Source organism: Schistocerca piceifrons, chromosome 5 (genome assembly GCF_021461385.2).
Source record: "Schistocerca piceifrons isolate TAMUIC-IGC-003096 chromosome 5, iqSchPice1.1, whole genome shotgun sequence".
NCBI classification, from domain to species: Eukaryota; Metazoa; Arthropoda; class Insecta; order Orthoptera; family Acrididae; genus Schistocerca; species Schistocerca piceifrons.
In genome coordinates this window covers 252683692-252698323 of record NC_060142.1, presented here as the reverse complement: position 1 = coordinate 252698323, position 14632 = coordinate 252683692, and the positions used below count along the sequence as shown (strand labels likewise).

Here is a 14632-nt window from a genome sequence, read left to right as displayed (position 1 = left end):
ATTTTTGTGACTTTGAGTATATGTCTGTTGTGTGTTCAATACTGCCACCAAATTAAAAAAGAAAAATACGACAGGAGGAGCAGTCCTAAAAGAAAAAGAACTTTTTGTATGCCGTCAATTCGTGGCAGAAGTAATTTTTTTCCTCTCTGGGGCATAAGCCACCACGATTTTATGTGGTTTTATCATTATTCCGCTCTAAATTTTTATCCCTCGCATGACTCTTTCTTTTCTTTCCAACGTTGGTTCTTCCAATACGAGCGAAAGTCTACATCCCTGCCTTATACTCTTTCTAGTCTGAACGCTGCTTTATCGGTCTCCAATTCTTACGAGGTGAATTTACCACATCACTTACGATAGGTTCTACCGCAGTCTCGTCCGTTTGCAACGCAGATAACAGCGCATGCTGTCCGGAGCGGTCCGAGATAGCAACGGACTGTGATTAACATATCACGTATGCAACGTTGCTTTGACGTAAGACGAAGCACGGCAAGTAACGACCTCTGCGACAGGAAGTCGGGGTGCTGCATTCGTTCCGCCTCCTCTCGCGCTGCTTACTACGTCAGCCTGAGACCGCGCCTCAAGGACGTCTGGTGGCCACTATAAGAGACGCGGACCCCTGGCCAGCTCAGACTGCGGTCACGATGGCGCGTCTTCACATAGCCCTGGCCTTCGCAGGCGCTCTGCTCGCCGTCTGCGCGGAGATGGTCTCCGCCAGTTTCGCCGCCCCGGCGGTGCTCGACGTCGACTCTCCGATGCGGGACGAGGCCGCCTTCCAGGACACCATGCGCTGCATCTTTGGCAGTGATGACTACCAAGTCTGCGGCTCCAACACAGTCGCCATTAAATGTGAGTTTTCTTTTATTCTGCAACTGCCTTATACAGGGTGAAAAGTATTTAAACCGAGAAACTCTGGGAGGTTGTAGGGGACATCAAAACAAAAAATTTTCCCTAATGTCATTTTTTCCTATGAGGATTATTTAAACCGGTGGAGGCCGTATTACGCACGTCAGTTGTTAGACGCCGTAATACGCTCTTCAGTTGATGGCAACTGCTGTCCACCAGTGTAGTAGTGCATTGTCTCTGTTTACTAACGGAGCGATACACCTGGAGTGAGTACACTGATATGGTTGGTGCGTACTACGTAGCGCACCACAACGGACGAGCTGCACAACGGGTTTATCAACAACAATATCCTAATCGCCGCATCCTGCATCATACGATCTTTGCTGCTGTGTACCAACGTCTGCGTGAGACCGGGTCATTTAGCAGATTACCTGTACAGGGACGCCGTCGCACGGTAAGAACGCTGCAATTTGAGGAAGCTGTCTTGCAGCATGTGGAGCGGGATCCTTCAATCAGTGCGGTTCTTCGTTAATGTGTGGGTCCGTGTTGTTGGGGACTGTTTAATTGGGCCGTATCTGCTACCTAGCCCATTAAATGGCAGACACTATTACAATTTTCTCGCCAGAGCATTGCCAGAACTACTGGAAGATGTCCCGCTCCCTACAAGACAACGGAAGTGGTACCAACATGACGGGGTGCCGACACATTTCGGTCGTCGTGTGCGTCGATTCCTGGACCGACGGTTTCCAGAAATGTGGATTGGCAGAGGTGGTCCGGTACCATGGCCTGCTCGATCCCCAGATATGTCCCCTCTGGACTTTTTTGTCTGGGGCTAGATGCGCAACCCTGTTTACGCAACTCCTGTTGCATCAGAAGAGGAACTGAAATTGGGTTGTGTTAATGTTTTGTCTCTTGGTCATAAAAAAATGGAAAAGTGTTTGTTGGTTTAATTAATTTTCGACCAGAGAGATCTTCCTCTACCGGTTTGAATACTCCTCATAGGAAAAAATAACATTAGGGAAAAATATTTGTTTTGATGTCCCCTACAACCTCCCTGAGTTTGTCGGTTTAAATACTTTTCACCCTGTATATTGATCTATTGTGGACCTCAGTTCGAAAACTGGTGCAGGTCTTCACCATGGTCTATACTGTGCAAATTTCTTTATCTCAATGTAGCTACTGTAACCTACATTTATTTCAACCCTCTTACTATATTCGGAAGTTCCACAAATATTACTTCCCACACCTCCGTCCAAAACCAAATTCCTGCATGCGTTTCGGATATGATGTATCAATAGATCCCTTCATTTAGTCAATATGTGCCATTAATGTCTTTTTTTTTCTCCAATTCGATTCCGTACCTGCCATTAGTTATCCAGTCTACCCATCTAATATTCAGAATTCCTCTGCAGTACCACATTTGAAAATCTTTTATTCTCTTCTTACCTGGAGTGTTTGTCGTTCACGTTTCACTCACAGTCAAAGCTACTCTTGAGACAAATACTTTGTGAAAATACTTTCTAACGCTTAACCTGATACTATATATTAACATACAAACGCCTTTCTGCTACTGTCAGTCTGTTTTTCATATATTCACTGTATTGCCGTCTTCAGTTCTTTTACTGCCCAAAACATCAAAACTCATCCACTACTTGCTAATCTAATTCCCTCAGCATCGCCTGCTTTAATTCGTCTAAATTCCATTATCCTTGTTTTACATTCGTGGACGTTCGTCTTATAACTTCTTTTCAACACACTGTTCATTCCGTTCAACTGATATAAGTCCACTATAGAATCACAATGTCACCAGTAAACCCTAAGGTTTATATTTCTTCTCACTGAACTTTATTATCCCTTCCAGATTTATCTTTGATCTTCTTCAAAACTAGTGCAAAATATAGATTGAAGAATATGAGGGATAAGCTACAATCCGGTATCAATTCCTTCTAGACAACTTTTCGTTTCCTTTAATGATCTGTGTGATTTCTTCTATCTCTTCATACATTATTTCAATCTCTTCGTCGCTGATCAGGTAGTAGGAATCATACACAGATGAACTGAAACACCTGCTTAGTAGCTTGTTCGTCCGTCTTTGGAACGAAATACATCACTGATTCTGCTTACCAGGGATACTACAGTTTGTTGGTAGGTTTGAGGATGTATGCGGTATTAGATGTTTACGCACTGTCTTGTGACAGCCAGAGCGAGAGCACCAGCAGCAGCGAGTACTGTTTGTATAAAGCGTTTTTGTACTGATTTGCTGCGCTTAGCTTTTAAATAGTTTTTCTGGCAAAACCTAGAGTAGTTTTCGCGTCTCGTATTTCAGTGAGTGTTTCTTGATTATCAGAGTAGCTCATCAGAAGATTATCTTGGGAATTTGTCACCGTATAGAGTAGGGTAAACATAGTCATGTGTAGGGACTGTGGTTGTTGTGAGCGGACGCAAGGAGAATTGGCCACTCTTCGGGGGCAGGTGGAGGCTTTGTCTGTTAGGCTCATCGAGCTCGAGGCGCAGGCGTCGGCTCGTAGTGGCGTTGGGGCAACTGTGGTGAGACCTATGCCTACTTCGGTGGCCTTGGAATCACATGGAACCCCTGATGTCGCTGCGTCTTCCGGCAGTGAGCATCTTACCGGTCAGCCATCACTCCAGGGTGAATGGCGGACAGTGGTGGGCTCGCGCGTGCCTGGCCGAAAGGCAAAGGTGGGATCTGGCCGCGTGGCAGCTGCCTTACCCCTTTCCAACAGGTACGGGGTGCTTCCTAGTGGTGATGACATCGTTTCCGAGCCACCACAGGATGCCTCGCCTGTTGGGCCAGTGGCCGATTCTCCGGCAAGGTCCCGACAGTCACAGAGGGCGGGCCTATTAGTTATAGGGAGCTCCAACGTTAGGCGGGTTATGGAGCCCCTCAGGAAAATAGCGGGTAGGTCGGGGAAGAATGCCAGTGTGCACTCGGTGTGCTTGCCGGGGGGTCTCGTCCGTAATGTGGAGGAGGCCCTTCCAGCAGCTATTGAACGCACTGGGTGTGACCGGCTGCAGATAGTAGCACATGTCGGAACGAATGACGCCTGCCGCTTGGGTTCTGAGGCCATACTTGGTTCCTTCCGGCGGCTGGCTGATTTGGTGAAGACAACCAGCATCGCACGCGGAGTGCAAGCTGAGCTTAATATCTGCAGCATAGTGCCCAGAGTCGATCGCGGTCCTCTGGTTTGGAGCCGTGTGGAGGGTCTAAACCAGAGGCTCAGACGACTCTGCGACTATAATGGTTGCAAATTCATCGACCTCCGTTATTGGGTGGAGAACTGTAGGGCCCCCCTAGACAGGTCAGGCGTGCACTACACACCGGAAGCAGCTACTAGGGTAGCAGAGTACGTGTGGCGTGCACACGGGGGTTTTTTAGGTTAGAGGGACCCCCCCTTGGGCGAAACGATAAAATACCTGACGGCTTACCAGAGAGGACATTATCATCGTTGATAAAGAACGTCCGTCCTCAGAGACCAAAAACAGGAAAAGTTAACGTAATATTGGTAAACTGCAGGAGTATCCAGGGCAAGGTTCCTGAATTAGTATCTCTTATTGAAGGAAATAGTGCGCATATAGTATTAGGAACGGAAAGTTGGTTAAAACCGGAAGTGAACAGTAGCGAAATCCTAGACACAGAATGGAATATATACCGCAAGGATAGGATAAACGCCAATGGTGGAGGAGTATTTATAGCAGTAAAGAATTCAATAATATCCAGTGAAGTTATTAGTGAATGCGAATGTGAAATAATCTGGGTTAAGTTAAGTATCAAAGGTGGGTCAGATATGATAGTCGGATGCTTCTATAGACCACCTGCATCTGCAACCGTAGTAGTTGAGCGCCTCAGAGAGAACCTGCAGAACGTCGTGAAGAAGTTTCGTGATCATACTATTGTAATAGGGGGAGACTTCAATCTACCAGTTATAGAATGGGATAGTCACACAATCAGAACTGGAGCCAGGGACAGAGACTCTTGTGACATTATCCTGACTGCCTTGTCCGAGAATTACTTCGAGCAGATAGTTAGAGAACCAACTCGTGAAGCTAACGTTTTAGACCTCATAGCAACAAATAGACCGGAACTTTTCGACTCCGTGAATGTAGAAGAGGGTATCAGTGATCATAAGTCAGTGGTTGCATCAATGACTACAAGTGTAATAAGAAATGCCAAGAAAGGAAGGAAAATATATTTGCTTAACAAGAGTGATAGGGCACAAATCGCAGAATATCTGAGTGACCACCATCAAACGTTCATTTCTGAGGAAGAGGATGTGGAACAAAAATGGAAAAAATTCAGAAACATCGTCCAGTACGCCTTAGATAAGTTCGTACCGACTAAGGTCCAAAGCGAGGGGAAAGATCCACCGTGGTATAACAATCATGTACGAAAGGTACTACGGAAACAAAGAAAGCTTCATCATAGGTTTAAGAGTAGTCGAATCATAGCTGATAAGGAAAAGCTGAACGAAGCGAAAAAGAGCGTAAAGAGAGCAATGAGAGACGCATTCAACGAATTCGAACATAAAACATTGGCAAACAATCTAAACAAGAACCCTAAAAAGTTTTGTTCATATGTAAAATCGGTAAGCGGATCTAAATCCCCTATTCAGTCACTCGTTGACCACGATGGCACCGAAACAGAGGACGACCGAAGAAAGGCAGAAATACTGAATTCAGTGTTCCGAAACTGTTTCACTGCGGAAAATCGTAACACGGTCCCTGACTTCAGCCGTCGCACGGACGCCAAAATGGAAAATATTGAAATAAACGATATCGGAATTGAAAAACAACTGCTATCACTTAGTAGCGGAAAAGCATCCGGACCAGACGAGATACCCTTAAGATTCTACAGTGATTATGCTAAAGAACTTGCCCCCTTTCTATCAGCAATTTATCGTAGATCGCTGGAAGAACGTAAAGTACCTAGCGACTGGAAGAAAGCGCAGGTCGTTCCCATTTTCAAGAAGGGTCATAAATCAGATGCGAATAATTATAGGCCTATTTCGCTTACGTCAATCTGTTGTAGAATAATGGAACATGTTTTGTGTTCTCGTATTATGACGTTCTTAGATAATACAAATCTCCTTCATCATAACCAACATGGATTCCGCAAACAGAGATCATGTGAAACTCAGCTCGCCCTATTTGCCCAAGAAATTCACAGTGCCGTAGACACTGGCGAGCAGATTGATGCCGTATTCCTGGACTTCAGGAAGGCATTTGATACGGTTCCGCACTTACGTTTAGTGAAAAAAATACGAGCTTACGGAATATCGGACCAGGTTTGTGATTGGATTCAGGATTTCCTAGAAGAAAGAACACAACATGTCATTCTTAACGGTTCAAAATCTGCAGATGTAGAGGTAATTTCGGGAGTACCGCAGGGAAGCGTGATAGGACCTTTATTGTTTACAATATACATAAATGACTTAGTTGACAACATCGGTAGCTCCGTGAGGCTATTTGCAGATGACACGGTTGTCTACAAGAAAGTAGCAACATCAGAAGACTCGTACGTACTCCAGGAGGACCTGCAGAGGATTAATGCATGGTGCGACAGCTGGCAGCTTTCCCTAAACGTAGATAAATGTAATATAATGCGCATACATAGGAGCAGAAATCCATTCCAGTACGATTATGCCATAGGTGGTAAATCATTGGAAGCGGTAACGACCGTAAAATACTTAGGAGTTACTATCCGGAGCGATCTGAAGTGGAATGATCACATAAAACAAATAGTGGGAAAAGCAGGCGCCAGGTTGAGATTCATAGGAAGAATTCTAAGGAAATGTGACTCATCGACGAAAATTGTAGCTTACAAAACGCTTGTTCGTCCGATTCTTGAGTATTGCTCATCAGTATGGGACCCTTACCAGGTTGGATTAATAGAAGAGATAGACATGATCCAGCGAAAAGCAGCGCGATTCGTCATGGGGACATTTAGTCAGCGCGAGAGCGTTACGGAGATGCTGAACAAGCTCCAGTGGCGGACACTTCAAGAAAGGCGTTACGCAATACGGAGAGGTTTATTATCGAAATTACGAGAGAGCACATTCCGGGAAGAGATGGGCAACATATTACTACCGCCCACATATATCTCGCGTAATGATCACAACGAAAAGATCCGAGAAATTAGAGCAAATACGGAGACTTACAAGCAGTCGTTCTTCCCACGCACAATTCGTGAATGGAACAGGGAAGGGGGGATCAGATAGTGGTACAATAAGTACCCTCCGCCACACACCGTAAGGTGGCTCGCGGAGTATAGATGTAGATGTAGATAATTAACGGTCCGCTGATTTTCGTACGCGGTGGTGGCGCACTATAGCGACCCAGACAGGTTCCATAGGATTCACAATTAATAATATGTTCTGGGTAATTATAGCGTGGTCGAATGTATTTCATGTTAAAACCCAACGTTTCTTCCCCACCTGCGGAGAAAATTTTCAAGGGGGATCATAGCTACTTTGAATGTCCGATTCGCATCATGGCGCGCTACTGACAACAGCGAAATTCCGCTTCGGCACGCTTCCGCGCAGTAGCGTGACGTCACATGTTCTGAAAGCTCGAGTGCAATTGGATGTTGTCAGTAGCTGTCGTCCGCTGTTGCTGCCACACCATGGTGAAAGGCTAGTACTCATCATCTTCAGCACCGAAATCCAGGTGTCATCCAGTTTCATGCCCTCTTCCTTCCTATTAAAATTCCGGGTGCTTTACAATCTCTTTGGCCTCTCCGTAAAACCTTACGGAGTACCTGTTTGTGCGTGCCAGTACTTGGGTTCTATCAAACTGAATGTGGTGTTCTACTGGTTGCAAAGCATGTCCCGCAAAAGCTGATCTGTCACTCTACCCTCTTCTACAACTGTTTTGTGCTCTTCTAATCGTTTTTTGATCATTCTTTTCGTAATACCCATGTACACTTCCCCATAACTACACGGAATCCTATAAATTCCTGGTTATTCCAGCGGTTGGCTAGTATCCTTAGCCGATTTTGGGCCATTTTGTATCTTCCGGGTCGGCTTGTATATTACCACGATATTCCGCTTTTCCAAGATTTTTCCTATGCGTTCAGTAACGCCCTTAATGAAGGACAAGAAAATTATCGATTTCACTCGTGCTTGAGCATCCCTGTGATTTCTACGCGGTAGCGTTAACATTTTTATCACCTCAGCGAACGAATAACTATTTTTGAGCAATGCATTGGTGAGATTTCCCCTAGGAATTACATCAGGAGAATTTGGTCGCAGAGATATCGAGAATTCGCTATAATGCTCCTCAAACCATTGTAACAAGGTTGTAGCTCCGAGACACGGACAGTTATACTGCTGAAAGGTGGCATCGCCATCGGAAAAGACATCAAGCCTGAAGGGATGCAGGCGGTTCGCAGCTGTCAGCGTGTCTTCGATTACCGCCAACGGTTCCATGAAAAAATGGTTCAAATGGCTCTGAGCACTATGCAGCTTAACTTCTGAGGTCATCAGTCGCCTAGAACTTAGAACTAATTAAACCTAACTAACCTAAGGACATCACACACATCCATGCCCGAGGCAGGATTCGAACCTGCGACTGTAGCGGTCGCTCGGTTCCAGACTGTAACGCCCAGAACCGCACGGCCACTCCGGCCGGCGTTCCGTGAAAGAGCAGCGGATATCTCGCATAGCATAACACCTGTTCCACCAGCCTGCGTCCGTGGCACACTACACGTTTCGAGATGCCGTTCACCTCGATGACGGCGTTTGCAGAGGCGTCCGTCGACCTACTGTAGCAAAAATGCTATTCACTCGAAGAGCTCACATGTTTCCGTTGATCGACTGTGGAATCCCGATGGTACCGTGCCCACTGCAATCGTAATTGACGTCGTTGGGTCAATATGTGAACATGTAGGGGTGATCTGTTGCGGAGCTCCTTGTTCAGCAATGTACGACGAACGATGTGCTCCGAAACACACTTGTACGTGCACCAGTATTGTCCTCTTTCGGCAGGCCTATATCATGATGGCCGGACGGGCATTTAAACCGTTGTTCCTCCGAAGCGAGACCAGTGTGCTAACCACTTCGCCACCTCGCTCGGAGTGTTTGTTTTAAAAGTCATTGTTCCCACGTTATTTGAACGTCTATGCTCTTGGGTTTCGATATGAGCATTGTGGTTTCACTTGGTGCTTTGCACATTCTACAATAACACTAAAAATTTTCAATGATGGAAGAATGGAAAATTATAATTTCCTGCTCACACCCATTATATTAGCCAAAGTGCTAGGGCAAGTCCGTGTCTGTGCGTGGATTACTTTCGAACTTCATCTTGTTAATAACCTGATGATCTGTATTTCAAGCGTTCTTGAATTCTATAAAGCTAAGCTCATATGGCATATGTTAAGAGACATCTCGAAAGAAAGAGAGTGTGAAGCCGGCCTATGGATTTAACGAATTATCTTACGAGTTTGCGCTCTTAGTTATTAGTTATTCGACTTGCCTTATGCTTTGTTCTGGTAGCAGTTTCTGCACGATTCTTTTCTCACGAATTTTTTCTAGAATATTTTTATTTTGTACTTTACGTATCATGCAGTTTTTTATCAGTCTTCCATGGGACAATGTATAAAATATTTCTAATTCTTTTTCCCTGCCATTTCTCGTGATCCACAAAATGCTCTGTTTCAGACATCTGACTTCCAAATATTACTCTTATAGGTACCAGAAAAACTCTTGCATGAGCTCCTTTAGCTCCGTTATCTTGTGTACTTATTCTTCAAATTCTTCAATCCGTCTTAGATATTATACCAAAATTCTCACACTTCTTCAATAACTTTTTAGTTAGGAAGCTCATACTTTCCGTTGACGAACTACCGTCATTTAGAATAAGATTCTTTAAGATGTAAGTTCCCTTTAAGACCCTGAAATTAGGATAATTTATAGGTTACACCCAGCCTTCTAACCATTTGCAAAAAGATTATCATTGCTGTACGACAGTTGTAGCGCCTGATGAAAAGTTAACGGGGACGTTATTGTTAACCTGCGTACACAATAAAACTAATTCACTGGTGAGTTGGGTGGTATTGTCCTGAATGGGTTTATATTGAAGTTTTTATAAGAAGGTTTTGTGCGAAACAAATGGTTCCATTTACATCTTACATCACGCTTCTCTTATGAACACCTCTTTCTACGCACACACACACACACACACACACACACACACACACAATTACTTAAGTAACTTCACTTGAATCTTCTAGTTCGTTTCCACGTTTTATTTGTATGTGGATCATGATCTTTATTTGACGGCTACTCGTTACTAATACGAACATTTCTTTGTGGTTCTGAGAACAGTAGTGTATTTTAAATAACTCTTAGAAGAATAATGTAGTTTATGTGCACTCATCGGTCACTGTTGACGATCGTCGTCTCTACATGTACTTTTTTAAGTACACTTTACATAATCTTTGCAATGTCTTTCAGTTTCATTTTAAATTAAGCATTTAAAATTCAGTATTCACTATTGCTAGGAAAATCCAGTTACTCATTTTTGACTAAACAAATTTTATCTAAAAATGTAGACTAAGTCGCATTTCAAGGCACAAGGCAAGTGGATGTAATAGTGTGACACAATGAGTCTGATATGGCTGGTGTAGCAATCAACGGAGTCATAGTTAATATTCATGTGCAACCGTAGTTTTCGGACACGACCTTCTACAAAACAAATTAAATGTAACTGTTTTATCTGTGCACAATGCTTTATGTAACCAATCTACTGTCGACAGATACCATGTGGCGGCTATTGGAGAAAGGGTGCAACAGCTGTACGGACGACGAGCTGAAGGTGTTCAGGTTCATGGCGTACCTGTCCAACAACAGACCGAATGAGTGGCAGAAGGTCCTGAACCAGTACGACCCACAGGGCGAATTCAGGAGGAGGAACGGCGCACAGTGGAAACAATATGGTGTTGCTGTGTAATGCTCTTGTATACAGTACAAACTGTAGATCTGTTCACGACAATAAAAGCGTTGCTTACTTAAAAATCAATATTTCAATTAAACCATTGACGAGCCCCATGAAATACCAATCGCATGCTTCCCACGATTTCGTGTTACGCCTATTAAGAAGCGCACCATAAGCGGAGGCAATAATACGTACCCTTTTTATGTTTTTTTATTTTTTATTTTATTTATTTTTATTCATCGAAGCATCATCTCGCAACAACATTGGAATTGTCATGCTGATAGAATCAAACACAATAACTCAGAACGTAAATATACACAGAATACCTAAGTACGTTCTATGAGAATGGGACAGATGGTCAGCCGTGGCCTTGCCGAACGAATCATCTCGGCCTTTTTCCTTGAAGTCATTTAGGAAAACTTTAGAAAACTCAAATAAGGATGACCGTACAGAGCGAACTCCACCGAATACGAGGTCACTATCTAAACAGCTGCACTGTCTCATTCGCTTGATCCCTATTGTACAATGTTCTTTGATTCATATACTTCTGGTAACACATAATGTAAAACATGATTTTGCTCCTCATCGTCGCACATATCAAGGACACCCGCTGATGACATTTAGGTGATGAAAATGTTGCTACGGTCTTGGACGGAAAGTTGAATCCATGGCCACAAACATTCAGCTACGCTCTACGTTGTCTGCCTGCCCTTTCCTCCGTCCATCTGAAAAACTGAGTCGTTGTCTCCACATGATGAATGAGTCGCTGAACTCAGGAGAGTTACAAGACACTACTATCATGCACTTGAGACACATGATTTTCTTGTAAAAGCAGTAGGTCGTGAGCTCATGTTTTGGAATGTGACATTGTTTTCCAGAAGAACGACAGAAGGACAACAAACACTGCAATGGACAAAATAGGGCACGAAAACCACATAGAGACGCAAGAAACAGGAAACAGAGATTAAAAACAAGAAAGCAGATTACCATGGCTGGCTGACCATGAGAATAAAAAAGGAGAAGCCAGCCACTCTGCAACACATTAAAACTTCCACCCTAAAAGTCCTAGGGTGGAGGACACAGAGGGACAAAGGACATGCGCTAAAACCCAGATCAAATGATAAAACCCACCCTCACGAATAAAACTAAAACTAAAGCTGCTGTTGAGGCATTGTCGCCCAACACCGGAGGTAGGGTGCTGGGAAAGTTAAAAGTTCGGCTCAGAGCGGCTAAAAGTGGGCAGTCCAGCAAGAGTAGGACGACTGTTATTTGGGAGCCGCAGCGACATTGAGGTGGGTCCTCGCCACAGAGGAGGTAACCATGTGTGAGCCACATATGGCCAATGCGGAGCCCACAAAGGACAACTGATTCCGTGCTAGAAGCCCACAGGGAAGACTTCCACACATTCGTAGTCTTCTTAACGACAACCAGTTTACTGTGCATACTGTTATGCCACTCCGTTTCCTAAAGCCGAGAAACCTTGTGGCGTAAGACAGAACGCAGGTTAGTTTCAGAGATGTCCATCTCCAGGAGCGGTTTCCGCGTAGCCTGTTTGGCCAGCCTGTCAGCTAGTTCATTGCCTGGGATTCCAACGTGTCCTGGGGTCCACACAAACACCACTGAACGACTGGACAATTCCAGGGCAGAGATGGACTCCTAAATGTTCGCTACCAAAGGATGGCGAGGGTATCACTGGTAGATTGCTTGTAAGCTCCTCAGGGATTCAGAACAGAGGAGAAACGACTCACCAGAAGAGGAACGGATGTACTGAAGTGCCCGAGATATGGCCACAAGCTCTGCAGTGAATACACTACAGCCAGCGGGCAAGGAATGCTGTTTAATATGGCCTCTGTGGACATAGGCGAAGCCAACATTACCATCAGCCATCGAGCCGTCGGTGTAAACAACTTCAGAACCCCGGAACACGCCAAGAATCGAGAGGAAGTGACAGCGGAGAGCGGCGGGATTAACGAAGTCCTTAGGGCCATACAAAAGGTCTAGACGAAGCTTCGGCGGAGGAGTATACCACGGACGTGTACGAGAATGGACCTCGAGTAGAGGTGGTAAAAGATGCTTAGGAGAACTGCGAATGTGTGGAACATAACTGGCGAGTAGTTGTGCACTCGGATCGGCAATGGAGGGACTGTGGCTTCAACAAGGGCACTGGTCACCGGACTCGTTCTAAAAGCTCCCGTCGCTAAGCGAACGCCACAGTGGTGCACTGAGTCGAGTAAGCGCAACGATGAGGGCGCCGCAGAACCGTAAACCAGACTCCCATAGTCAGAAGAATGGCTCTGTAGAGCTGCAGCAGCGTAGAGCGATCTACACGCCAGTTGGTGTTGCCCAGGCAACGGAAGTCATTGAGGTAATGCCAGCACTTCCGCTTAAGCTGACGAAGGTGAGGTAGCCAAGTCAATCGGACGTCGAAAACCAGTCCTAAGAATCCATATGTCTCTACTACAGTGAGTGGATCGTCATTAAAGTTCTGGTTCTAGATGAACGATACGACACCGACAGAAGTGCATGACGCACGACTTCACGGCTGAAAACTGGAAGCTGTGGGCTAGAGTCCATGACTGTGCCTTGTGAATGGCTTCCTGTAGGCGCCGCCCAGCAACACCAGTACTGGAGGAGCAATACGAAATGCAGAAGTCATCCGCATACAGAGAAGGGGAAACCGATGGCCCTACAGCTGCTGCTAGGCAGTTAATGGACATTAAATATATACACCCAATACGGAGTCCTGCGGAACGCGATTCTCCTGAATACAAGGGGAAATATGGGAGGCATCAACTTGGACACGGAATGTACGGAGCGACAGGAAGTTTTGGATAAAAATCGGGAGCGGGCCCCGGAGACCCCACTCATACAATGTGGCAAGGATATGATGCCGCGAGGTCGTGTCGTATGCTTTACTTAAGTCAAAAAAAAAAAAAAAACGGCAACCAGGTGTTGTCGTCTGTATAAGGCTGTTCAGATGGCAGATTCGAGGGACACAAGATTATCAGTGGTAGAGCGACCCTAGCGGAAGCCGCCCTGACATGGAGCCAACAGGCCACGTGACTCCAGGACCCAACCCAACAGCAGACGCACCATACGTTCCAGCAGCTTACAGAGAACGTTGGTGAGGCTGATGGGCTGATAGCTATCCACATCAAGCGGGTTTTACCTGGTTTTGGCACCGAAATGATGATGCTCTCCCGCCATTGCGACAGAAAGACGCCATCGCACCAGATCCGGTTGGAGGACGAGGAGATATCGCTTGTAGTCAGACGAGAGATGTTTAATCATCTGACTGTGGATCGATCCGGCCCAGGAGCTGTGTCGGGGAAGTGTGCAAGGGCGCTGAGGAGCTCCCACTCTGTAAATGGGGCGTTATAGGGTTCACTGTGGCATATGGTGAACGAGAGGACTTTCCATCCGCCGTTTCAGGGTGCGAAAGGCTGGGGGGGGGGGGAGGAGAGGGGGGGGGGTATAATTCTCCGACGCAGAGACTCGAGCACAGTGCTCAGAAAAGTGCTCGGCAATCGTTTTTGCGTCGGTAGAGAGCACGCCATTGATGTTAACGCCAGGACCACTTGTTGGGGTCTGGTACTCAAAAAGACGTCTGATCTTCGTCCAGACTTGGGAAGGTAACGTATGGCCCCCAATGGTCGTCACATACCTCTCCCAACACTCCTGTTTCCGTCGTTTTATAAGCAGGCGATCGCGGGCACGGAGACTCTTAAAGGCTATTAGGTGCTCTCGGAAAGGGTGCCGCTTATGTCGCTGTAGAGCTAGCCGGCGGCCTTAAATTGCCTCAGCGACTTCCGGTGACCACCAAGGGACTGCCTTTCGC

General features: G+C 45.7%; 1 protein-coding gene across 1 annotated transcript; it reads left to right on the top strand.

Annotated features, from left to right (window-relative positions):
* Positions 1-625: 625 nt before the first annotated feature.
* Positions 626-10878, top strand: LOC124798550 (allergen Tha p 1-like). The gene is made up of 2 exons (XM_047262002.1): positions 626-846; positions 10616-10878. Exons 1-2 carry the CDS (start codon positions 642-644, stop codon positions 10807-10809), a joined length of 399 nt encoding a protein of 132 aa, XP_047117958.1. The 5' UTR covers positions 626-641; the 3' UTR covers positions 10810-10878.
* The last annotated feature ends 3754 nt before the right edge of the window (positions 10879-14632 follow it).